This window comes from Mesoplodon mirus (genome assembly GCF_964341445.2).
Source record: "Mesoplodon mirus genome assembly, chromosome: 3".
Classification (NCBI taxonomy): Eukaryota; Metazoa; Chordata; class Mammalia; order Artiodactyla; family Ziphiidae; genus Mesoplodon; species Mesoplodon mirus.
In genome coordinates, this window is record NC_138978.1 from 153,615,251 (window position 1) to 153,640,159 (window position 24,909).

The window sequence follows — 24,909 nt, forward strand, 5'->3', positions numbered from 1 at the left end:
GTCACAAACTGAAGGTCCAATCAACAAGGATGCTCTGACCTAACAAATACTCTCCCTCATGTGAGGTTTAAGGATTTGGTTTTGGAGCCCCAAGAAGAAAAAAGTTCCTGCAGATTTGGTGTGGAGAAACCCTTCTGAGCTGGGCATTCAAAAGTCTAATTAGTGGCTGCAGGAGGACTGGACGCTGGACCTTCCAGGAGTGAACGCTGGAATTCCAGGTGGGAGCCTGTTTCTGGCTGCAGCCCGGGTCATGCCAGAGGCTAGAGGTAGAAGCCTGGGAGCCAGAGCCTGGATGCTCTCGAGATAAGGCCAGCTAAGAGCTGTGAACTCACTGAAGTTCGAAAACCGGCTCCCAGCCCCCACCCCTCCCTCCCCTCAATCTAGTAAAATTGATGCTCATCTCTGTAGTTTTGGAACATGATGGTAAGAATGGTGGTGCCTCGGGTTCTTGTGCTGGTCCTATCTCAGGCTTGTTTGCTTGCTTCCTTCGCATACTACAGACAGGGCTTTGCATAGAGAAGTGGGCTGGTGGATCACTGTTCTGCAAAGATCCCATTGTGCGACTGGAGCAGGTTACCTTCTCTGAGCCTCAGTGTTCTCATCTGTAAAATAGGCATATCGTTCCTTCTTATCCTAATAACCAAACAAGTGCTCTTGTACTTTACATTAAATAAATGTACTTTAAAGATGCCAAGGCTTTCTGACATCACTTTTGTGCATAAATAAAAGTGAAAAAAAGAGAAAGGCATTGGCAGTAACTTCATCACAACTGCCACGGTGATTGTTGGACCATCCTGATTTCGGAGTTAGTAAAATGTGAAAACTACAACACCTGTGTACCTACCATCTTGCTTAAGAGACAGAAGAATTCCCAGCAGCTCTAACAGCCTAGTGTCAACCTCCTGGACCTAGCCTTTCCACCCTAGAGAAAACTGTCCTCAATTTTGTGTTTACTCTTCCCTCAGTTTTAGCTACCGTTTTTTTTAAAATGTGTACCCTATGCAATCCATTGTTTGAGCTTGTTTCAGAATGGTTCCATGAGTGGAACTGTATCCCATTCTTTTGATGTTTTTAAAAATCATGAGAAGTTGATCTCTGCTAATGTGTGTAGCTCATTTATTTTTCACTATTGAATATTCCAGTCTCTTCGTATCCTACTGTATGAATTCTGCTGATGGAAATTTGGGCTGTTTCCTGTGTTTTGCTGTTAAGTTATTTTTGCTATAAGCATTCTCAGAGTTGTTTCTTAGAACGTGTGTGTTTCTCCAGGGTATATACCTGGGCAGGGAACGGCTCAGTCTAGATGAGAGTGCTTGCTGTTCTGATCGCTAGCTCATACTGCCGCCCTTATTTCTGTCCACTGAATAGCCCGAGGGGACATGAGTCCTGTTCTGGCTTTGTTTACAGACCTTCAGGGGGAATAAGCGTTTATAAAAAGAATAGGGGGATAGTGAAGGAGAGCTTCCCAGACCATAGTCTGACTTTGAGCCATGGCCGTGGGGGGCAAAGCCAGAAAGGAGTGGAAGCCAGATGGAGCACTGCTGTTGGCGCTGAGCATGTGTGTGAGGTGGGGCTGCCCTTGCCTGGACACTGGGTCTCAGACTGTGGCACAGCTGACGTCACGGAATCCACTGTGAGGCTACGGCTGGGCTTCGGGACCTAGAAATTCAGACAAAACACTGCATGCATTCTCAGATTCTATGGTTTTTTATTTAAATTGCAGTAAGGAAGCTGAAATGGGCTCTCCAGGGGTATTTCCCAGAGCCCTGGTCCCCTTTGCAGCTCCCAGCTCTAGGTCCTATTGATGGGCTTCAACGGTCACTGGCTCCATGGTCTCAGATGTCACACCAGTGATTTCCAGCCCCTGGCCACTCTCTGCTGTCTCTATGATGGCCTCCATTCAGGTCCCTTCCACTGGCTTCGTCAGGATGCTCACATATTTATTGCGTGATGAGGCCCCTGTCTTTGCTGTAAACCTGGCTCTCATATTCCTGAAGAAAGAGCTGATCCTGCTGAGTGTCTTGGTGGTGGGACCTGAACTCGCTGAAGATAAGCTCCTGCCCGATTTGTGCAAGGTCCTGGACTCCTTGGTGATGGGAGCACGGCTGATGCCTTTGGGAGCAGTGCCCTGCTCGCTGCCCCCCGGGCTGCCGTGGCCTTTGGCCTTTTGGTCATGTCTAGTGGCTGTGCGGCCGCCTGAGCACGGGCCAGATGCTTTGGGGATTGTCTTGCTCCCCGCTGCCTTGTGGTGGCTTTCCACGGAACTGCAGAGCTTGGGGCTCGTCAGAGCTCTGTCCTCTCCCCAGTGCTCCCTCCTCTCCCTTCTTCCCTTGCGGGCCTGGGACACTCTCTGTGAGCTGCCACCCTGTTCGCTCACTTTGCCTTCCTGTGGCAAGCTTGAGACGAGGGTCCCCTCATCGTCCTTGTCGGCTCTTCCTTTGACAGTCTTGCTGGTAGGTTCTGCTCCGACCACAGTCATGCCGACCCCTGGGGAGAGGCTGGTGGACGTGCTGGAAGCATACTCTGAATTGTTCTCAGCACCTGCCAAGGCCGTTTTCCCGCTCCTCAGGGATGTTGTGGCAGTGTCCCCAGTGGCTATGTTGGTTTTGCTTCCTCCAGGCCCGTCGCTGGCTGTGGCTGCTATGGCCGTGCTCCGCTCTTGAGCGGCAGGAGACTTGATCACTGCCGTGCTCAAAGCACCCGCCGCGGTGCCTCCTGCCACCCCTGCTGTCTCCACCTTTGTCGTTGCCCGCGATGCGGACGCTTTGTCAAGCCCTGTAGTAGGTTTTGCTTTCGCAGTGGCCACATCGGGCATGGTATCGGGCTTGTGGGAGTCCAGTTGGATTCCGTGCCCCCCAGCAAAAGCTGCAGGCGTGGCCCCGGCCACCTCAGGGCACGTGTGGAGGCTGCTGACGCTCACCTGGTCCTGATGCCCCTTTCCTTGGAAATCCTCCACGGCCGGGCTCCTCCCGTCCTGCTCCTCCTCGAACACAGGCAGGCAGGTCATGCCCCAGACGGGAACGGCATAGGTGTTGCTTTCACTGTCCACTGGTGGTCGCAGGAGGTAAATCAGCTGTTCCCACTCGGCGAAGAGGTCTTCCCGCGCGTCCAGAGGGGGACACAGCTGCAGGTAGAAGCAGCGGCCAGTGGCAAGCTTCACGCGCAGCTGTTGTTTCTCACGATTGTGAGTGGAGATCCTCACGAACTCCAAGGGAAGGAGCCTGGTGAGCTCTAAGGTCTTTGCAGCCTTGTGGCTCTTCCCCTTGGTGGCCTGGCTGCGCTCGGCGTGCTTTTCACAGCCGGTGGCCCGTCGGGCCAGCAGCATGATGTCTGGGAGCGGGAGGACGGGGCTGGTGGATGTGAGGCCCATGGTCACCATGCCGCCCCAGTTGTGCACGTCAATCGCTTCTCCCCTCTTCGTGACCTGGATGAAGTCGCTCTCGAATATCGGCGCGTACTTGAAATGGTCGTATTCGCCCTTGTGCAGTTGCTGCTGCAGCTTCCCCGTGGTGGTGGTGAACAGGTCCACCCAGGTGCTGCTCCGGGCCGTGTGATACGGGAGCAGAGAGTCCCCGCTCATGGCTGTCTTTGATCACGACAGGCAGAGCGGTTAAGGCGGCTCCCTGGCTCTTCCCTCCCTCGGCCTCACTGGCAGAAGAGCGAGCTGCGATGCTCCTGCGTCACACAGGCGGCCCTGTGGCAGGTCTTCCAAGCCCGCCCCACAGGCCCCCACGTTTGCCTCAGGGTCTCCCAGAGGCAGGGGTGTGGGTAGGGGCACAGATGATCACAGCGGGGACGCTGTAGGGTGCCTGGAGCCCAGGCCGAATCTCTTCAAGTGTGTCGAGAGGTACGGTAGGCTCCCCCTCCGCCTCACCTCACTTCTGCTTCTGGGTTTTTATCTCCCCAAGAGGCTGTGGTGAACTTCCGTCCTAGTGAGAGAAGTAACCACTTTGTCAGCCTAACCCCCTGGCACAGCCTATTTATCCTCTGATGCCCTTTGTGACCTATCAGTGTCACAAAGCCCTTTGTGACCTATCACTGTCACAGAGCCCTTTGCCTCATCCCCCAGCTGCCCCCTCAGGGCAGGGCCCCCATCCTCTCCCAAACACCCCATTGCCCCCGCGGAGGACAGGCCCATCCTGCCAGGGACTCAGGTGCGTTACCAAAATAAAAATGTCTTCAAGTGGGAAAGTTTTGTGTGGGTCCTTTTTCTTTTCCTCCCCCAAATTCAGCTACTGGATGAAATCTGTAGGAATGTAAGATGATGGGATCAATTTGAACCATTTAAGCTCATGGTTTAATTGTATCGAATAAGGCAGAGTTGGCAGTGGCGGTCCTTAGTCTGTCCTTTCATAAAATCTCAGTAAACGTGGACGATGGTGATTTTTAATAAAAACATTAAAATTTGCTTCTCCTAGGCACCATGCTGCATTCTTCACATATGGTGGTAAGAATCCACTGAGTGTGGTACTGTTAACTACTCTTCCCAGTTTACAGGTGAAGAAATTGAGGTTGTATCTCCTGTTTAAATTCCCAGAGCTAATGGTAGCAGAGGCACTATTTGAATGTAGGTCTACCTGATTCTAAAGCCTTTGTTCTGAACCACTACAGTACTTAGCCTCACAAAGAAAGCTTGGCCCAGCCAAATGTTTTCAAACTGGACTGATTTAACTACCTTTAAGAAGAGCTATTTGGTGCATTATTAGAAGTTGCATAATTAATTTTAATGTGTGTATATAAGTTATGGAGAGAACCCAAGACAGCAATTGGGCTGATGTGGGGATTAAGTTATCCAGGGGATCACTCAGATCCTCCCTTCCTTTATGCTTGTGCAAACAGCCTGTGTGTGGAAACCTAGTTATTCTTATGACATGTCCTCCCCCAGTGAAATGGGGGGTGAGTAGCCTGAGATGTAAGCTTTGATTCCAAGAGCCTGCCAGATGCTGTCCTGTAGTAACCTCCCTACCAGGCAGAAGTGGTTTGGAAGCCTTGACACCTGTGGGGAGCATGTACCATTAGACATCCTGCCTCATTGCCACTCCCACAGAGCTAGTCACAGCATACATGATTTGTAAATTGTGACTTGAAAGTTCTGAGAAAGGCCCTTGCTCCCAACTCTCTTTTCTCCAGTTTGATGTTATGCTTGAAATCCCACCATAGAGATTCATTCCTTGAGGGTAAAGGCTATCTTTCTGTTAAAATACACACAACTGTCCCTCAACAGATGACTGGATAAGCAAAATGTGGTCTCTACATACAGTGGAATATTATTCAGCCATAAAAAGGAATGACGTACTGATATATGTTACAATGTGGATGAACTTTGAAAACATTATACTCAGTGAAAGAAGCCACATATTGTATGATTCTTTTTATAGGAAATACCCAGAAGAGGCAAATCCATAGAGACAGATATCAGATGAGTGGTTGCCTAGGGCTGGAGGGAGCAGAGAATGGGGAGTACAGGATTTCCTTTTGTGGTGATGAAAAATTCTTGAACTAGATAGTGGTGATGCTTACACAGTATTGTGAATGTACTGAATGCCAGTGAATTGAACACTCTAAAATTACAGTGGTGAATTTTATGATACACACACACACACACACACACACACACACACTCCTGCTCATTTAATAGATGGGTTAAGAGTAGTTATCTTTTCATTGTTCCCTCTCCCAGGGGAAATCATTCAATCTTTCACCATAAAGTATGTTGTTAGCTGTAGTTTTATTTCAGAATTGCCCTTTGTCAAGTTTAAGAAGTTCACTTCTATTCTTAGTTTTCTGGGCAGTTTCATCATGAAGAATGATTGATTTTTTTTCAAATGCTTTTTCTGCATCTATTGAGCTGATTACTTGATTTTTTTTTTTTTTTTTTTTTTTTTTTTTTTTTTTTTTTTTTTGCGGTACATGGGCCTCTCACTCTTGTGGCCTCTCCTGCTGCGGAGCACAGGCTCGGGACGCGCAGGCTCAGCAGCCATGGCTCACGGGCCCAGCTGCTCCGCGGCATGTGGGATCTTCCCAGAGCGGGGCACGAACCTGTGTCCGCTGCATTGGCAGGCAGACTCTCAACCCCTGCCCTACCAGGGAAGTCCCCAGTTTTTCTTGTTCCAAACCTTCCCAGTACATGTCTCTGCTATACCAGTTGTTATGCCAGTGAATGGATATGATCATGCTCTCAGAGGTTGGGCATCTAGTCATCAGATGTTCCTGTTCAAGTTGCAGGTAGGCCCTGCCCACTGTGTGCTATGTCATTGTCGTTAACGATCTGAGCTATGGTTACCAAAGGGAAAGGGTGGGGGGATAAATTAGGAGTTTGGGATTAACATATACATACCACTGTATATAAAATAGGTAGCCAACAAGGACCTATACTCAATATTTTGTAATGATCTATAAGGGTAAAGAATGTGAAAAAGAACATATATATATATTTGTATATATAAAAGAATATAAACATATATATATATAACTGAATCACTTTGCTGTACACCTGAAACTAACACAACATTGTAAATCAACTGTAGTTCAATTTAAAAAATTAAAAACAAGCAGAAAACAACAACAACCAAACCCCCAAACCCATAATCTGTCTGGCCTGTGTTCACTTGAGTGTCATGTAACACAAAATACACAAAGAAATGAAGTACAGAGTTGGCTGGTCTACACAATTAGCACAATTCTCAGTTGCAAAAGAATTCTGAACAAAAGGGCCCTTCTCCTTTCCAGTCCTTTCAGTGGGACACTGCAGCTCACTTCAGAAGGCTTCTTACCACCTCTTTGGAAAATTAGCCAAATCTCACAACTCTCTTCATAGACCATTTCGCTTGCCTCCCCACTGCACCCCATCTCCTGGGGAAAAGAGAACAGATAGTTGGAATACTGGAGATGAAAAACAAAAGCGTTTCCCTCAACTGTCAGGGAGTCCTGAGGTGCCTGGGGCGGGAAGATGAACCGATAATCCTCTCTGGTCCCTAGGATTTTGATTCAGGTAAAGCAGGAACCAGGCCCTGGTTTGACAGGGACATTGTAGTTGTTTGGATTTGGCCTGAGTCAGGACACTGGGAATCGATGCCAAGGACAGTGAAACATGCCAGACATTCTTCTATGTTCACCAACTGGTCTGATCACTTGAACTTTGAGAACTCAGTTTTCTCCTGAGGGGTGGTTAGGCCATATTCTCATCCTCTGCATAGAGATCTGCATCCTGAAATCCTAGTCTCCTGGGACTTGAAACCCCTGGGGAAGCAAGGAGAAGGGGACAGATTTGAGAGATGAGTGAGAAAAGAAGGGAGGAAGAATGTTCGAGATGAGAAAACAGCTCACCCTCTGAGGCATGTTTTCTCCTAATCAGGAAATGAAAACTGAGGCAATTATATATTGAGAGGATAATTCTCTTTCAATTCCCTAATGTTTTCTTCAAGTGTGCTTGTTCCACTTGAATTATTCAGATAATTTCCTGAATATTATTATTAGGTCCATTTCCTCTGTCTATCCAGACCTAAGTTAGTCTCCTTATGGAATCTATAAAGTCCTGGGCATGGGCTCTGTCTGTAGCTGTGCAGGAATGGTCCAGAATCCAGGTCTCCTCACCCAATACCTGGCTCTCAGCTACCCTCCAACACTCGCCCCTCACCACGCCCTCCTCTGAAAGAGACGTTCCAGGGTTAAGCATCCAGATAGAGATCTGTCATCAGTGGTCTTTGATGACTGCATTCTTAATTCGAGGTTAACTTAGTATTGTTGTCACAGCTGCTTCACTCCCCTCAAAGCTGGCAGGCTGGCCTGGAGTTTAAAGAGAAAGCATATTATGGCCAGGTTCCCAAGTGTCCATAAAAGAGGAAGTCAGAGGATCACAGAATCTTAGAGGTAGAACAGGCCTTGAAGAGTGAAGGGTCTGCTCTCCTCTTTTCATAAAGGGGCTATGGCCCAGAACAGGCAAATGGCTTGTCCTGGATCACACAGCTTTGCCAAGTGATAAACCTGGACTTAGGGCCAGACCTCAGGTCAGTAGTCTGGTGCTGCTCCTCATCTTGCTCTTCTTTTAAGAAAAAAAAAAAGAAGAAGAAGATGCCTTTAAGGAAAAGGTGTTTCCCTGGAGAGTGTGGGAGGGTCTCCACTTCACAGTGGCTCTGAAGCATCTCTCCACCCTCTCCTAACTCAGTAGCTGTGACAGAACAGTGGGGACCTGGCTGATGTCCTCGGTTTTAGTGTCGCATATCAGCTTGTTTAAAGGGACTTTATTAATCATGACTAATGTCAGAGGGTATATGGCTGTGTCCCCTTGTTAGTTTTAGGGAATTTGTAATGTAGGATTAAAAAAAAAGATTTAATATTGTGCCGTCATGTTTACATGCCTGCCTGAACCATCCATCACTGCCTGGTAGCGGCAGGTGACTGTGTGCCCAGCCTTCTTCAGGGAATGCTGTCCTATGACAAGCCCTCCTCTACCTCAGGGTCACTTCTTGGGTGGCTTTAATTCTCCTCTGCTTCCCATAGTTGCTTCCCCCGCAGTGCCGCGACCCCTGGGGAAACTCTGTCTTAAGTCCTAGGGACAAACGCTCCAGCCCCGCGGGGCTCGCAGGACATGACAGCGATCGGATTTCGCGCGGCGGCCCAGCTCCCCATACTCTTCACCCCTCCCGCCCGGGAACCCCGGGAGCCAATCAGAGAGTCGCGGAGCTCCGGGTTGTAGAGTCCCGCGCCCGGGACCCGCCCCTCTTTGTTGCGGTGGCCAATGGACGCAGTCGGAACATCGGCGGCTGCCCGGGTGACTCGCTTATATGTCACAGAATAACATTAGAGGATGGGACATGGAATGAGGCGACGGCCGCAGCACCCCCAGCAGCTCCCTCCACCCCCGCCGCCCGGAGAAGCCGTGCAGCCATGAGGCCGACCGTCCAGAGGTAGGGTCCGGGAGCTGCTGTGCGCCCTTCCCGCGCCCCGCCTGCAGCCATTTCCCCGGGGTGCCTGGCGCTGGAACTCAGGGAAGGGGGCGGGTGGAGCCACTGCCACTGGAGCCTGGGGGCCGGGGCCGCCCCTCGTCCGCCCAGCTCCGGGAGGGCTTCTTGGAAGAAACGCGGCCGCTTTTGCAAGCCGAGGCTGTCGCTCGCTGGGCTCTCGGGGCAGCCCCGGGCGCTCACGTGCCGGCACGTTCCGGCTCGGCTCGGCGCTCGGCCACATCTGGCGACCAAGGGACGTGTGGAGCCTTGCGGGGACCTCCTGTTCCATCCCGCTGCACGAGCTGTCTTTCTTCTCCCTACCCCGTCCACTCCGCAGCCTTCACGCTCCTTGTCTTTCCCTCCCGCGGTTTAGGTGGGTGTGAAGCTTTGTGGCAAAATTCAAGTCGCCTTTCTAGGTAATGGCAGGGCTGGAAGCTCGTGTACAATCCCCTGGTGGGTGGGGGGGCGTCCTGTCCGCGCGCGGGGGGAGCGGACAGGGAAGTGGGGACACTTCGAAGCCCCCCTCCCGTCTTGGCCACGGCCCCCTCCTTGGTTCCTCCGGGTGTCCACTTACCCGTGGTATGTGCTGGGTCTCACTGATTTCAGGCACGGCCCGTAAGCGGAGTTCCAGCCGCCGCTGCCCCTTCGCGCGTCCTGCGGCAGCCAGAAGCATGGAGAAGGCCGCCCCCGTGGGGCGCTGATCCCCGTACCGCGCCCGCGCGCACACGCCCCCCGCCGCCCTCCCCGCCTCTGCCCCACCATGACCGGCTCGGCGGCCGACACTCACCCCTGCCCCCACCCCAAAGGCGCCAAAGGCACCCGGTCCCGGAGCAGCCACGCGCGGCCCGTGAGCCTCGCTACTAGCGGGGGCTCGGAGGAGGAGGACAAAGACGGCGGGGTGCTGTTTCACGTTAACAAGAGCGGCTTCCCCATCGACAGCCACACCTGGGAGCGCATGTGGATGCACGTGGCCAAAGTGCACCCCAAGGGGGGAGAAATGGTGGGCGCCATCAGGAACGCCACCTTCTTAGCAAAGGTTAGTGGCTCCGAAGGAAGGGGGTGGTGTGGGCAGTGATGGGACCATTTTGCCTGTACGTAGCAATTTCCATTTTCCAGGTTCTGCTGCAGACTCCCTTCCCCTCCTCATTTTTCTCAACAGCCTCCACCCCCTTTGCTTAATTGAGATGTTTGTCTTGGACGTCTTAGAAATGGGGGAGGGAGAGAAAGGGGGCTTGCTGTCCTGGGGCTGTGTGGTCGGCTTGTGCCAAGGTTTCTCAGAATCTGGAGCCAAACTCTTATCATTTCCTTAGCTCCGTGTACATCCTGCTTCAATGAAGACTGTAGCCACCGAGCAGCACCAGTGATGCCAAGAATGCATAGGCCCCCTAGGGATCCCACCCCGCTTATCCTCTTTGGAGTCTCTTGGTCTTCCTCTGTCCCCCCTTTGCAAATGATTTATTAGGCTATGAATGAACTTACAATCAACCAGTCAGACTTCTCTCAGCGTGAATCATTCCTAGACTTTTTTGCAAATTTTTTTTTTTTTTTTTATGACAGTGACTTTCACCTCTGAAACTTGCAAAACAGTCAGCTCTCTCTTTTCCCAGCTTATCTGGGCTCTGAGAAAAAAGAGTTTTAACTATGGCTTAAAAGGGACTTTCCAGGGCTTCCCTGGTGGCGCAGTGGTTGAGAGTCCACCTGCCGATGCAGGGGACACGGGTTTGTGCCCCGGTCCGGGAAGATCCCACATGCCGCGGAGCGGCTGGGCCCGTGAGCCATGGCCGCTGGGCCTGAGAGTCCGGAGCCTGTGCTCCGCAACGGGAGAGGCCACAACGGTGAGAGGCCCGCGTACCGCAAAAAAAAAAAAAAAAAAAGGGACTTTCCAGTACACCGAATGAATCTCACTGGATAGAGAAGGAGGCTCAGGAGTGAAACTCTTTCTACCTTGGAGAGAAGCCAGTGAGCCAATTGGGTTTGGTGGCCAAAGATAATGTTAGTAAGATGGAGGAAGATGTACAGTGGTCGCTGTATGAAGCACGAAAACGCAAACTGGAGGAGAAATGCCGCAGAGCCTGGGGGTTGGAGCATGGCAGGTGGTTTCCCATCCATCCTGGGGACACTGATATGGCCAAGAAGATTCCTGGACAGGTCTAGGAATGCCAGACCTGAGACCTGGAAGGCCATCTGGTCGAGCCCCCAGCCTGGAGCATCTGGTGACCTGAGCATCTGAGCCTGCAGGCCAGAAAGCTGTGTGTGCCCTTGGGAAAAGTGACAGAGCCTGTAAGCTTCCTGCTGTAGTTGGTTACGGTGTTTTAGTAACCAAAACACTGGTCAGTGGGATCTTCATTATGCCCGGCGAGAATCTTGCCTGCTTTTGTGTCAGCTATAATTACCCTTGCTGAGTCCTCCTTGAGGACTCAGAGCCTGAGAACAACCCTGATACTGGAGTGCAGTTCTGACTTTGGAGTCTGTCCTCACTTAAGTGAGCCTTTCTCATTTAGCACCCTTAGCACCTGACTGTGGCTTCTGATTGTGGCTTTATCTTTCTCCCAACATTGTGGGTGGGGACCCCCTTTCTCTGTGGGAATCAGACGATGTCAGGGTTGGTAGAGACCAATCCTGTACTTCTCAGCAGAATCCCTTCCTCTTTCTGAAGGCCTCCTGGGAATGGGGGGCTTGTCACCTCACAGGGCAGCTCCCAGGCCTGGCCAGATTTGGTCACTGGGAAACTCTTCTCTGAAACTGAACAGAGCTCCTCCTCGGTCACATGTCACCACTGATTCTTGTGCTCAAGAACCAAAGGGCGGCACACGTCGACTTCCTGTGCTACTCATAGCTCCCTCAAATGTTACGAGATGGTTCTCTTGGAGTAAGGAAAGGACTTGGAGTGAAAAAATCAAGGGACTGAATTCTGGTTCTGGTTGTGCTATACCTCTAGCTTTGTGGCCTAGGTCACTCACTTAAAATCTCTGGCCTTAGTTTTCTGACCTATAAAATGTGAGTAGATCAGATTTCATGTAAAGTTCTTTCCAACTCTCAAATCCCGTGGTGTTGTGACCCATTAGTCTTCAGGTTCTAGTCATCTGTGTGACACGTGCACTGGATTATTCTGCATCTTCCTTTAATCGTCTTTGTCCACAGATAGTTCCTTTCACCTTTTCTTATGTGTCATAGTTCCCAGATCAGCTCACTTTCCTCCTCCTCTTTCTAGGACAGTTGCTAGTTTGTCATCAGCCAGTCCCCGAAAACGTGAGCACAGTAAGAAACACAATATTCTAAATGTTGTCTGAGCAGCTTAGAACATAAAGTACTACTTCCTGAGACTTGTACTTGATACGCCCGTTATTGTGGCTGAATTCTGCGTTCTTAAAAAATGAGCTTGCTTTTTTTTTTTTTTTTTTTTAATATAGCGGCCATATCATATTGTACTTTCATAGTAACCGGAAGGTTACATGAGAACTGCCAAGCCAGGGCATCCCCAGGCTGAACATGGGCATTGGCTTTTTGAACCTCAATAAAGAGCTTCACATTTCTCTCTCTTACACTGCATCATAATGCTTGGTTCTCCATCCTCAACGCCCATCACAGCATCCCCTCTCTCCCTGGTCCTGGCATTCCCCAAACCATGACCCCTATGCAGACCCTGGGATGGGAACAGCTTTGAAAGTTCCTGTTTCCAGGAGCCACTCCTCTCTGATTTGAGGGCTATTCCTGCACTCAGCTCAGCAGACTTTTTTTCCTCTGGGGCCAAGTCCTTTTCTCCTTTAATCAGATCAGTGTCTTGCTGAGGAATTTGTACAGAAGGGGGGTGGTGGAGTGGTGGTGGAAGGGTTGGAGAGTTTCAGGGAGGTGAACCTTTTTTGGCAATTGAATTGTGGACTGAGAAGCAAAAGAAGTGGCCAGGGGAAGGTGTCAAAGGCCTAAGAGGAGGACTGAATGACCCTTTCTTTGACCGCAGGACATTTTGTTAGCAGCCGTGGTAATTTCTGCCCAAAGATCCAGGTGCCCCCACTGGGGAAAGGGGGACAGGTGTCACCTGCTCTGCAATCCTAAATTTATGACTGCAGGCCTCTCCCCTGGTGGTTACTGAGTCTGAAGTTAACAATTGACTAGGTGAAAGCCAGGGTTTTTCAGGGACAGTGCAAGAAAGCAGCACGGGTCAGTTGGAGGATAGTAGAGGTTGGGAAGGGAGGGGCAGAGAGGATGGCTGGCCCAGAAAAAACAGCTGGGCCGACTAGGAAACAGCACCTCCTGCTTCTCAAGTGGCTGGAGCCCGACTCTCCTGGGGCAGACAGCCAGATGGATTGAGCAGGAAACACCAAGCCGTTTCTTGCAGACACCACGTTTTTGTGGCTCATTCTCATGCTGATCCCAAACTGGGAAATAATTCACATTTAGAGGACTCGGCTTTGCATGAGTGAAGAAGAGTGAGGGCTTTGGGACCAGACTTTGCTGCGGTCAGGGCTCCACTCCTGCCCCCTGCTGGCTCACACAGGCAGTGCACTTTCTTCCTCTGTCCTGCGTTCAAAACCATCCATCCCTCCGACCTTCCTGCTCAGCCCAAGGTTGTGACCGCTGGACCAGGTCACCATCAACAGATTCCTGGTTGTTCCTGAGCAGGGGCCTGGGGCCCATCCTTGGCCCAAGAGTGATGTTCCATGCTCGCCCCCCGCCCAAGGTTGCCAGAGAAAATTCTGCTTGGCACCTGCACAGTGTATATAATACATATTCAGAGCAGGGACGGCAAAAGGCTTCGCTTTCTCCTTGTACTTTCTTGTTAAAGACTCCTGGTGCCTGGGGCTCTCGATGCCTCCCTGGCTCCTTTCCTGGCTTCTCCCTTCTTTCCACATGGTGATGCATGGTGATGATTCACACTCGTGTCCTTCCACATCCCTTCTTGCATTCTTCTGACAGGGCATTGCACTTGGCAAGAATGGAGTGAAAGAGAGCCTGTCCACAAAAGCTTCCCTGTGGTTTGTTTCATTTTTCTTCTTGAACAACCGTATTCCTGTCCACTCCCCTCCTTCCCCCCCCATTCCCTACCCTCAGGGACCCCACCCCCTAACTGTAGGCACAGTGCCTGTGTGGAGAGGGTGGTTTTGATGTGTGCCCCCTAGATTCTGCTTTCATCAGCTGGGCTGTGGTTTGAGATAGCTGGATTGCAGGTGGCAGGAGGGAATCTAGAGGGACAGGGCCAGGGGAATTCTAGGTTGGAGTCTCAGCTGAAAGGGGGCAGGAAAATAAGAGGAGAGACTCTCAGGACCCCAGTCAGGGAGGAAGAGAAAAAAAGGAGTGTGCCCTGGTCTTTTCATAAAAGGTTGTACCAATTAATTTTCCCATCATGCCATATGAGAGCATCCTCACCAGCACTGAGTGTCTACATTTCAGAATATCTCTGCTAATTGGAGAGGCCAAAAATGACATTTGCAGTGGCTTTAATTTGCAGTTCTTAAATTGTTAGTGTGCTGGAACATTTAAAAAAATATTTATTCACTATTTGCATTTCTTCTTTTGTGAATTGTCTTTTCATGGCCGTTAAAAAAATTGTGGTAACATATAATTTACCATTTTAACCATTTGAAGTGTACAGTTCTGTGAATTAAATATATTCACATTGTTGTGCAACCATCACCACCTTCCATTTCCAGAAATTTTTCTTCTTCCCTGACTAAAACTTTGTACCCATTAAACACTGAGTTCCTATTTCTCCCTCCCCTCATCCCCTGACAACCACCCTTCTACTTTCTGTCTCTATAAACTTGACTACTATAGGAATCTCACATAAGAGAAATCATCCAATATTTGTCCTTTTGTGACTGGATTATTTCACTTAGCGTAAGGTCTTCAAAGTTCTGGCATGTATAGCATGTGTCAGAACGTCCCTCCTTTTTAAGGCAGAATAATATCCCATTGCATATATGCTACATTTTGTTTATCCATTTATCTGTTGATGGACACTTGGGTTGCTTCCACTTTCTGGGGCCATTTTCTTTTCATTGAGGCCTAAAGAGCTTTCTTATCACTTTGTATGAACTCTTCATGAATTAAGGATATTAACTCATGGTCACCACATGTCCACAGGGGAAGTGGATGTTTTCATCCTCTTCCATCAGGCTGAGAAGGCATCTTGGTGATGCTCCTGAGTTGAGTGTCTGGGGGCTCAGGCCCTGCTGATTCTGTTTTCCAGTTACTGAAGAGTGGAGACCATTCAGCCTCCCCCATCTAGACCTCTGAAAACACACTGTTGATGAATAATGATAACATAGCTAACACTTAAAAACACCGAGTGCCAAGCCCCAAGTTGTCTGCTTTATACATTAGGTCATATAATCCTTGCAACCAGCTCAGAAGGTTTGAAGTAGGTGATATCCTCTCCTATTTTATCAGGAAGGAACTGGAGGCTTAGAGAGGCTGTGCAGCTTGCCCAGGGTCCACAGCAGTAGGTGACAAAGCAAGGACTCATAATTATACCCCAAGGAGCCTGCCTGGTTTATAGTCCATCATCCTGTGGGGCCTTGGCAGCCCGAGATGCTGGTTGGGAGCTGCCCCAGCCTGAGCCCCAGCCTGAGCCCCCGCCAGCTGTCCCAGACGGCAGGGTGGGCTGTAGCCAGATGACATCATCCCCTCAGCAGTCTCGGCTTTTCTCCCACCGCAGCCCGGCTCCCCAGCTGGGGTTTGGGGAATGTGACTGCAGCCCCTGTACTCACTCTTAGCCGGGGCTGAGGTAACCAGGCAGCTGTTTTTAAAAGCCCTTGGGCGCCACTGGGCAGCTATTCTGAGGACCGGCTGCCGCCTGACTCCCCCCATCATCTGGCTCTTGTGGATTCCGCTGGGCTTGGGGGGGGTTGGAAATAACTTGGTGGTCGGCCCCCAAAGCTGACTCTGAGCCAGGGCACTCCGGCTTCCTCAGGGCTTTGGCCAAGGGACATCCCTCTGGGGATCCCTCAGGTGGCTGGTGATTCTCCGGGGCGTTGTCCCATGCTTGCCAGGGTAGAGGTATGCTCCTGCCTTCATAAACTGTGTCGTTTGCCACCTCCCTCTTGTACCTGGCCTAGAGCTTGGAACACTGGAGGTGCGAAAGAAATGGTTGTTCTCAGTCTCCCCTGCTTCCTCACTTCTCTGTGAGAGCTCTGGCACATTCTTATGCAGAATTCCAGGTGTGGGTAGATCAGTGGATGTTACTGCCAAAAGCAGGGACAAGCGTCCTCATGTTTGCTAGGTCGGAAACACCAGGACGCGCTTTGTATTTTGACTCTGGGCTGGGCGGGGGTGTTGTGGGAATGGCCGTATAAGCAGATGTTCAGATGGGAACATTTTGCTCCCAAAAATGACTCTCCAAGACAGGAATGTGATTTGAGTTGATATGTTGTAAACAAAATGTTTGCAGAACAGCTGTGTGAGTGTGTGCACACAGTCTCACATTCTCTCTCTGTCTTTCACACATGCAGTCATGCACACACACACACACACACATACACACTCTGCACCTTGGCTGTGAAATAGGATGTGTGACTAGTTCCCTTCTATTTTAAGTAAAAGCAGCAGAAGCTGTAGAAGTATGAAGAGCCTCCTGCTTCAGGCCCAGGGGACCCCCTCGCCCTCCAGCTTGGCTGTGGGGCCTGAGCTTGCAGAGCTGGGGACAGAACTGGGGACCGTCCGTGGGCAGTGTCTGGCGCTGGTGCCCAGCCAGGCTGCCCAGTGCTGTCCCTCAGTCTGTCCACCAGTGGCTTCACCTTCCATCAGCTAAGTACTAAATCCCCAGGGCCTCCCTCTCCCTGTTGTCTTAGAGGCTGGAACTAATCTGTCCTGCGGCCCCTTCTGCCCCTCCCTAAGCGGCTTAGTCCTCCTCTACTTCCTGCCAGAGCTACAGACCCACATGGGCTGAGTGTCCCTGTCACCAGCGCCCCTCCCCACCGCCCATCAGAGAGGCTGAGGGTAAGGGACTGGGTAACACGGAGAAGAAATAAAGCAGAAACTGCCCCCTTGCTTCCCAGGAGGGACTGGATTGGAAGCCCCTGCTTGATCTCGCTCTTGGCCTGGTCGGCCGGGTTGCTCAGGGCTGGGTGGTGTCTCAGCTCTAAATTCCCGAGAAGAGGGACTTACCTCCCCCTTTTCAGTGCTGGCCGGCTGTTGCTCCCTTCCGTTCCCAGCCGGGGTTAGAACTTCATACCCTCAGCTGGTGAGTGTTGACCAAGAGGCGGACTAGGAGATGCCCAGGCAGACTGGGCAGCCGGGTGGGGTCAAAGGGTAAGATGGCTCATGAGTGAGAGGAGCTGCACTTAGCTGGGAAGATTCAAGGCAAGGAGGGAATCTTTCCTAGTGCACTTGGGGCTGGACTCAGGCAATGGATGTGATGGGCATTGCAGGGGGTGCTGCTGAAGAGAAATGGCATGTGTAGCACCACGCCATTCATCTTGTATTCAGTGGTGCCCTGGAGTGGACACATACAATGGTGACACCAGCCATGCAGCAGAAGTGTAGTCATGCAGTAGAAGTGTAAGGATTAATGGAGCACCTCTGAACCCTCCTGGACCAGGCCTGGGGAGGGGGGGACACTATAGGACATGGTCCTTGGCCTCAAGAAGGGCTGAGGCTCCCATGGGGAGGCAGGCGGTGTTCATACCACAACACACAAAGGGTCATAGAGAGCCGCTGCGACCCAGGGCAGAGTGTGTGCCAAGGGAACGCAGAGAGAGGACTGGCCTGTCTGGGGAGACCTTGTCCAGGAGGCACCCGTTGAACGGGTGCCCAGGCCAGTGTGGCCATCTGCCTTCAGGAGTAGCTCTGCATCTCCTTGATAAAATGATCTCTCTCTACTTCCCTGCAGCCTTCAGTACCCCAGGTTCCCAACTACAGGCTGTCGATGACGATCCCAGATTGGCTCCAGGCAATCCAGAACTACATGAAGACACTACAGTATCCTTCCGACCAGGGTCTGAGCAGACCCAGCCCGGGGACAGGCATGATGATCGCAAGCCTGGTGGTGGCTCTGTCCCCATCTGGTCAGCAAATGCTGTCTGAGGTTGGCGAGGCCGGGCACAGAGGGATGCCTCGATGTGAGAGTCTAGAAGAAGTGACACTGGAGGACGTCACTGCAATGATCAGACCCTCTCCGTTGAAGCAGGGTGTGGGCCGGGACGGTAAAGGGCAGTGAAGCAGCGGTGGGCAGCACACGCCCCTCTTCCTTCCATCTGCGCTTTCTCCACCTCCTCCTCCTTGGTTATCCTTGGCTCCCTCCATCTCTCTTCCTGTACCAGCTTGCTTTCTCCCTCTTCCTTCCTAGTCTTTTTTTTTTTTTTTTTTAGTATATCTGTTTATTTATTTATTTATGGCTGCGTCGGGTCTTAGTTGCGGCACACGGGGTCTTCGTTGAGGCGTGCGGGATCTTTCATTGCAGCGTGTGCTCTTTGCTGTGGCGCGCAGGTTTTCCCTCTCTAGTTGTGGTGCACGGGCTCCAGGGTGCGTGGGCTCAGTAGTTGTGGCGTGCAGGCTTAGTTGCTCCGTGGCATGTGGGATCTCAGTTCCTAGACCAGGGCTCGAACCCAAGTCCCGTGAGCTGGAAGGCGGATTCTCAACCACTGGACCGCCAGGGAAGCCCCCCTCCTAGTCTTCTGTTCCTTTTCTTTCCTTTCACTTTTTGCCCTGATCCTGACCACTCATCATCTACAAGAGGCCCACCTGGCGTTGCCTTTGGTGGCTGGTGCCCTTGGTCCATTCTGTATGAGTGAATGGGGCCCTGGGCTGGGGGCCGTCTCCCCTCATGTGAGTTTGAAGAAGAGCTGAGAAGTCCTGTGGGTCCAGGCTGGGTGCAGACCAGCCAGTCTGTGGCCCCTTTTCTCCTCCAGTGTTCGCAGTCAGGATTACATCTGTTCTGAGCGCCCATGTGAGCTATGTTGTAAGAACGAAGGGGCAGGGTCAGATGGTGCCCTCGCCACGGCTGGTGCTTTATCAGGGATGGGAGTCAGACGGGAGCCGGGCCAACAGAGGAGGTGTATGTGAGTGGGACAGGCCGTTTGCCCAAGCGAGTCAGTGAGCATCTCAGCTAAGCCAGCATCGGACTCCCTGCCGAGGCAGCTGCCGCCATCCTAGCCCCCAGCACATTGTTCAGGAGGTCTGCTGACCTCTGTCTTTCCTCCCTAAAGGCATAGAGCTTAGCAGAAAGGATTTCACGGGGCACTGCACACATGTCCCACATGCCTGAGAGGAGGCCTCCCCTCTCTGTGCTATAGGCAAGAAGCCTTCCTGTGGACTTCTGTGTTTTCCCTGAAGGGAAGGGTCCTACCAGATGAGAGCTGCAGCTCGTTTGGGTGGGCAAATTACTTGATTAGCCTCTCAGTTCCCACTTCACGGACTGTGCACTCCCCTGCATGGCATCTTCCTCGTAGAATCCTGAAGCGATATTAGAGAAGATAACACCAGCCTCCAGGGGTCAGGCGGACAGTTCTAGCCCACAGAAGGCTGATGTCGGTGCTGATCGCTGAACTGGTACCGCACGTGGGGAGTTCCATGTGGCCCAGAAGCATAAACACCTGCCAGAGTCGACCTGGACCCCAAAAGCTGAGCCTTCCTGGATGTGATCGACTCCTCACAGAACGTTCCAGAAGGTGACAGAAATTAGCATGGCTCCCCCCTTCTATTTAGGACATGGTCTTCACAAGGATCATCTGGCTGGAGATTAAAGAGGACGAGCCTGGCCGCTGGGAATGCACTGATGGGGCAAATTTGCATGTGCTTTACATATCATTGGCTCATTCTCCCGGAAAGGCTGCAGCCCATTCTCAGTCCTGAAGGATCTGCGTTTTCATTTTTCCCTTCACTGACCCACTGTGATGTTCACTGAGCTGGTTCAGTGACTGCAGAGAGGGCTGGAGAAGGGAAAGCACCACCACGCTACTGGGATCAGGCTCCGGGTCACCTGGCCATTGGAGTAACCTCTTTGTTCTACCTCCTGAGCAGCCTTTTATTTAGTTCCTTGGGCCTTCCTACTGCTTTGTCCTGGATGCAGTGACTGGTGCTAGGGTATGGGGACCGATTGGGGCCAGCCCTGACCACAGATGTCCTCAGCTGGGGGACAGGAAAGGACAAATCCTGCCTTCCCTTCTGACAGTCTCACAGCGTTGGCCAACTGGAATGCTGACCTTGCACTGGGTTCTGGAAAGAGAAGTCCCCACCCCCGAGCTCTGCTGTGTAGGGAGCAGAGGGTGAAGTCTCTCTCTTCAGGCAGCGTTTACAGGAGGCTGTCCTCCCCAGCTCACTTTCAGGGGCCCATAACTGTAAGGAACAGAGAAAGAATGGTCAGGTAGTTTTTTATTATTTTATTACAGGTTTGTCTCACTCCATGCACTAGATGTATAAACTAGATATATGAACAGGGGGAAAATTGGGCATATAAATAGAACTTTTGCCAGTTGCATGTTACTTTAAATATACAAGGAATCTCACTATTTGAATGAAATCTTTGGTAAAGTGAAAAATCATTTCACAGTGAGGCTACGTAGCCCTTCATTTTTCTCTCTTATCTCTAGGGTTTTGTATATTGTATTTTTTAAAATCTGGGCAAGCCTATATCGTTATTGGTTATTCTTATGGCTCATGCTGGTAATTTCCAAACGGTGAGCTTACTAAAATCATCCCCTAGAATTTCCAATTCGACAGTCCCAGGTGGGGCGACTCTGACATCAGGGGCTAAGACCATGGCCCGAAATCAGAATCTCTAAGGATGGAGCCCAGAATCTGCTTATAACAAACTCTCCAGGTGATCGTTACATATGTTTGTGTCTTAGCGGCCAAGCACGTCTTTGCCCGGAGAGGAATCCCAACCTCTCCGGGAGGGTGTGCAGTGCCTTGAGGTGATCATTGCCACTTCCTGCAGCTGCCCATACCACTGCAGGGGCACACATCTAACCTCATACTTCCTGCCTGGGCTACAGGTTCATGCTTCATTAGCACCTTCCCAATATGCACTTTTTCTATAGGATTTTGTTTGAGGCAGGAAAGAGAAACATATGAAACAACTTTTGTTCAGGCTCAGAAAAAAATCAAGATCCGGTCTCAGAGAGCCCGGTATCTGAGAATCTCCAGTCTCCTTCAGAACAGAGAGCCCGGTATCTGAGAATCTCCAGTCTCCTTCCGAATGAGCTGGTGCGGGCTTGTCAGTCCCTGAGACCTTGTGGGCAACCAGCTAAATCCCAGTTTGTGGAGAATGCTGTCATCTTCTCAGATCTAGTAATCAATGTCAAATATCAGTCCAGGCATGAAATGAAAGTGCTACCTCCACGGTAAGCTCTGCTGCAGAGTCTGCGCTCCTGAGAAACCCTACAACCATCTCTCCACCTTCCATCCGTAACCCTTCCTTCCTTTCACCCATCCATCAACCTACCTTTCTGTCTGTCCAGCCAGCCAACCAGCTTTCCATTCATCCATCCATTCACACTTCTATCAATTCCATCCTTGCTTCCTCCCTTCCTTCTATCCACCCATCCATTCACTTAGTCTTCATTTATTTAATAGTATTTGCTAAATGGAATATGTTGGGCTTGTGCCAGGCTTTATGGGTGACACAAAGATGATAAATGGTCCCAACTCTCAAAGGGCTTGTCGTCTAGTAGGTGAATTAAGACATGGAGTCAACTAAACAAAATACAGAGCAGATTGAAAATAGTTATTGTATAGATCCAAGGTGCTTTGGGGCCTAAGTTAGAAAGTAGATTTCTAGGGCAGGACAGAGAGGAGGAAGATACTGTTGGCGATCTTCTGGCTACAGGCCACCTTCTGGAAAGCCCCCACTTCCTCATCCCTTTGAGAAATCCCTCTGCTGGATTACTGGGACCTTTGGAGTTTTCTGTCACTTTCCCTTTACATACTTCACACAGATACAATCATACAGGGACCCAGTTCTTTGAAATTAGGAAAATGAGACCGCTGAGTGGGTAAGTGGTGCATGATCTGTGGGCCAGGTGACCATGCTCCTATCTGAGAGGGGCCATCTTTCTCTCCCACTCTCTCTCCTTCATCCCAGTGCTCAAATATTCTGGTCTGTAAGGGGTAGGGGTGCCCCGGGCCAGGTTGGAGGTGGGGCTGAGCTAAGCTCAGTGGTGGAGACTAACTCAGGGGTGGGGCAGACCTGTGAAATTTGTTTTATGTGGCCTTTTTCACTTGCTCCATTGTAACACCCGTGTCCTGGGTTAGTGGGAGGGTGCTGTGGAGTAAAAGCACTAATCTCCCGGAACTACGTCTTGCAGAGAAGAGTGGAGAATTTAGGAATTTAGTTCCACCAGGTGCAGATGTGCTTTGCACGCCTCCTACGAGGCAAGTTCTGCCCTTTCTCTCTGTACTCCTGCATGCTGCCTAGTGTGGCGATGGGCATGCCTGGTGGATTGGCACACAGACCGACTGCATAATTGAATAAGTCTGAGATCCTTTGCTATGCTCTACCCTACAGGTTAATGGAAACAGCGAAAGAAATGACTCGGGAGTCCTTGCCTATCAAATGCCTTGAAGCTGTCATCCTGGGCATGTATCCTTTAAGTGACGTAAGCTTAAATTTACTCCATAGATGATGGCTTCACTGTGGGGCTGCTTGTGCCTTTATCATCCTAGATCCATAGAGATGATGCCTGTTGTCTCCTTGGAGGAAAGTGTCAAGCCCTCCTGGTGCTTCTCTTGAACTTTCACCATCTGGAGTTGAACCAAATCAGAGCTTGGATCATCATCAGTGTAACTTGTGAGCTGAAGCCTGCCTGCATCACGGCCAGCTCCCAGGCCAGACGCATTAGTCACAAGGAGAATTACAGCTTCAAGGGACTAGTGAGAGAGTGTGTATCATTATTTTTTGCATTAATCTGGCATTGCAACAGGAAAGACCCTCCAGGGAAAATGGGATTATCCAAAGCCATCTCCAGGGAAAGTTCTATGAGTGGATTGTGGAGGAGACCAATGGCGTAGTGTCCTGACCCTACAGGACATAAAGCTGAAACAAGGGTCTGGTCTCTCCACACTTTCTGCTCCGTTTTGCACCAGACTCCTGGACCCTCAGCCTGAGGGGGAATATGGTCCAGAATAACTGTGATGGCACTGACTTATTAGTGGTAGTGGCAGTAGAATATGATCTGGTAGAAAAGCAAAGAAACTCCCAGTCCTGGGGCGGACGGCTGGGGTGAACCGGCCAAGGGAACACAGTAAGACATGAGCTCGAGAGGTGATATCAGGTTAGGACATGTAGGTCCTTGAATGCCATTCTGAGAAGGGTAACTTTTTCCAAAGGCAGTGGGCAGCCCAGCCGAAATCTCTGGAGCAGAGACAGGACATGATGAGGTGTGCACTTTAGAGAGGTAGTTCTTGGGGCCAGTTGAAGGGCAACCGGAGAAGGGGGCGCTGCATCTGCAAGGCCAGTTAGGAGCTGCTACATGAGGGCAATGTTGATGCTTGAACCATGGTTTTGGCAATGGGAATGGATTTGAGGGGACCGTTTCAAGAGATCCCGAGGAGATAGAATTTACAGGACTTGGAGGCCAGAGAGGTAGAAGGAGAACCAGGAGAGAGAGCAGATACAGAAGGACTGGTGACTCAGAATCGGACTGGGGACAGTAGGCTGGGTCTGGTCTGTTCTCCCGGCCCCCTGGACATCTTCGTGGGGAGGGGAATCTCCACCCTTCTAGTCTGCAGAGCGCTGGCTGGCCAGATCTGTAACAGGACTGTCCGCAGGTGCCCAGGCTGACGTCTGAAAAATGGAAGCTTGAGCTTTTTGGAGGCCTTTGCCCAGCCCTCCAGTCATACCTCCTCCCTGTTCCCCACCAAGGAGATGGACCGCGTCTGGGAGCCCAGCAGGAGGGCAGGATGGGGGCGGGGGGGTGTGCAGCAGATGGCTCCAGGCCCCACCCTTTAGAGGCAGGAGTCAGCACAGCTGTTGGGCAGAGCCTCCTGCAAGTTTAATGGGGTGAACAATTGTCGGGGATTTGCTGGTGATGGGTGAGGGAGCCCATCACCACGGGCACCAGCTGCCTTCAGACCCTGTGCTGACAGAGGTCGCAGGGCCCCTGGATGGAGGTCATCTTGCTTCGCACGGCAGTCCCGTACACAGTTGTCTTGTCCCCGAGCAATTCTATCAGTCCAAGCCGAAATTAGCTTAGGTTACCGGAGTTACCAATAAAACCTTTGGGGTTGGGGGGATGGACCTGTGGCCAGCCTCTGGGCCTGTCCGAACCAGAGGGTAGCGTGCTCTGGGTTCTCCTTTGTTCTAACCGGCGTGTCATTTCAGAAAAGTGGAGGGAGGGGGGAGAAATACAGCTGAACTCAGGGAAATGTGACTCTTGCACAGACAAGAAACACAGCTGAATTCTAAAAGTTACGGCCTCTTTGTCTTTGTGTCAGCAGCCCTGTGGCCTGCTTTGCTCCCAGGCACAGTGAAGGACAGACTTGGGTCATCGGTTGGCCTCCCATGGGCCCTTCCACAGGTCCTAGGGGACAAGCGGTGTGTTGCCAACTCTGAAACAGGTCGGCTTGGCTGCTGCTTGGAAGCTGTGTCCATGGGCTTGTCCTTGTTTTCTCTTGTTTGACATGAGCTCCGAGTTCAGGATTCATTCGCGAAGGGCCACTTCTTTTGATCTTGCTTTTTTGATCATGCTGGAGAGATAGACTTTTGGTTCCAAATTATTTTCTGAATCATGGCAGCTCTTTAGGGGGCCTCACTGGCCCTGGTGGGGCTTAATCATGGTGCTGAAGTGCTAGGGTTTATTCAATAACAGGTGTGTAATTAGAGGCAGGGGAGGCATAGCCGCAGCAGGCTGGGTACTGGGCAGATCTTCCCCAAGCTTGGGGCACTGTTGCTCCCTTTTCTCTAGAAAAGCTCAGGCTACTTCCCAGCCCTAATCCATACCTCTTAGTCCCCTCCCTCTCCGTTCACAGAGGCTCCAGGTCCCAAGACTTTACTGATTTGCTGTAGTGATGGAGCAAATCCAAGTGATTGGTG

At 51.1% G+C, this 24,909-nt stretch overlaps 2 protein-coding genes across 3 annotated transcripts in view; one reads left to right on the plus strand and one right to left on the minus strand.

Moving 5' to 3' along the window:
* Window positions 1-1,900: 1,900 nt before the first annotated feature.
* On the minus strand, window positions 1,901-3,580 carry LOC309800569 (Golgi-associated RAB2 interactor protein 4-like; the record flags this gene model as incomplete). The annotated part of the gene is made up of 1 exon (XM_082614743.1): window positions 1,901-3,580. The coding sequence occupies one exon, from the start codon at window positions 3,578-3,580 to the stop codon at window positions 1,901-1,903; it is 1,680 nt and encodes a 559-aa protein (XP_082470869.1).
* A 5,223-nt stretch (window positions 3,581-8,803) lies between these two features.
* Window positions 8,804-24,909, plus strand: part of VASH2 (vasohibin 2) — a 36,182-nt gene continuing 20,076 nt past the window's right edge. Inside the window, exons 1-6 of one of the 2 annotated variants that reach the window (XM_082614385.1) lie at window positions 8,804-8,906; window positions 9,316-9,358; window positions 9,549-9,978; window positions 17,770-17,858; window positions 21,815-21,871; window positions 22,384-22,458. In XM_082614385.1, the coding sequence (XP_082470511.1) occupies window positions 9,703-9,978; window positions 17,770-17,858; window positions 21,815-21,871; window positions 22,384-22,458 (497 nt within the window). In that variant the 5' untranslated portion in view covers window positions 8,804-8,906; window positions 9,316-9,358; window positions 9,549-9,702. The remainder of the gene's footprint in view (window positions 8,907-9,315; window positions 9,359-9,548; window positions 9,979-17,769; window positions 17,859-21,814; window positions 21,872-22,383; window positions 22,459-24,909) is intronic. The other variant, XM_082614386.1, reaches the window with a different exon arrangement.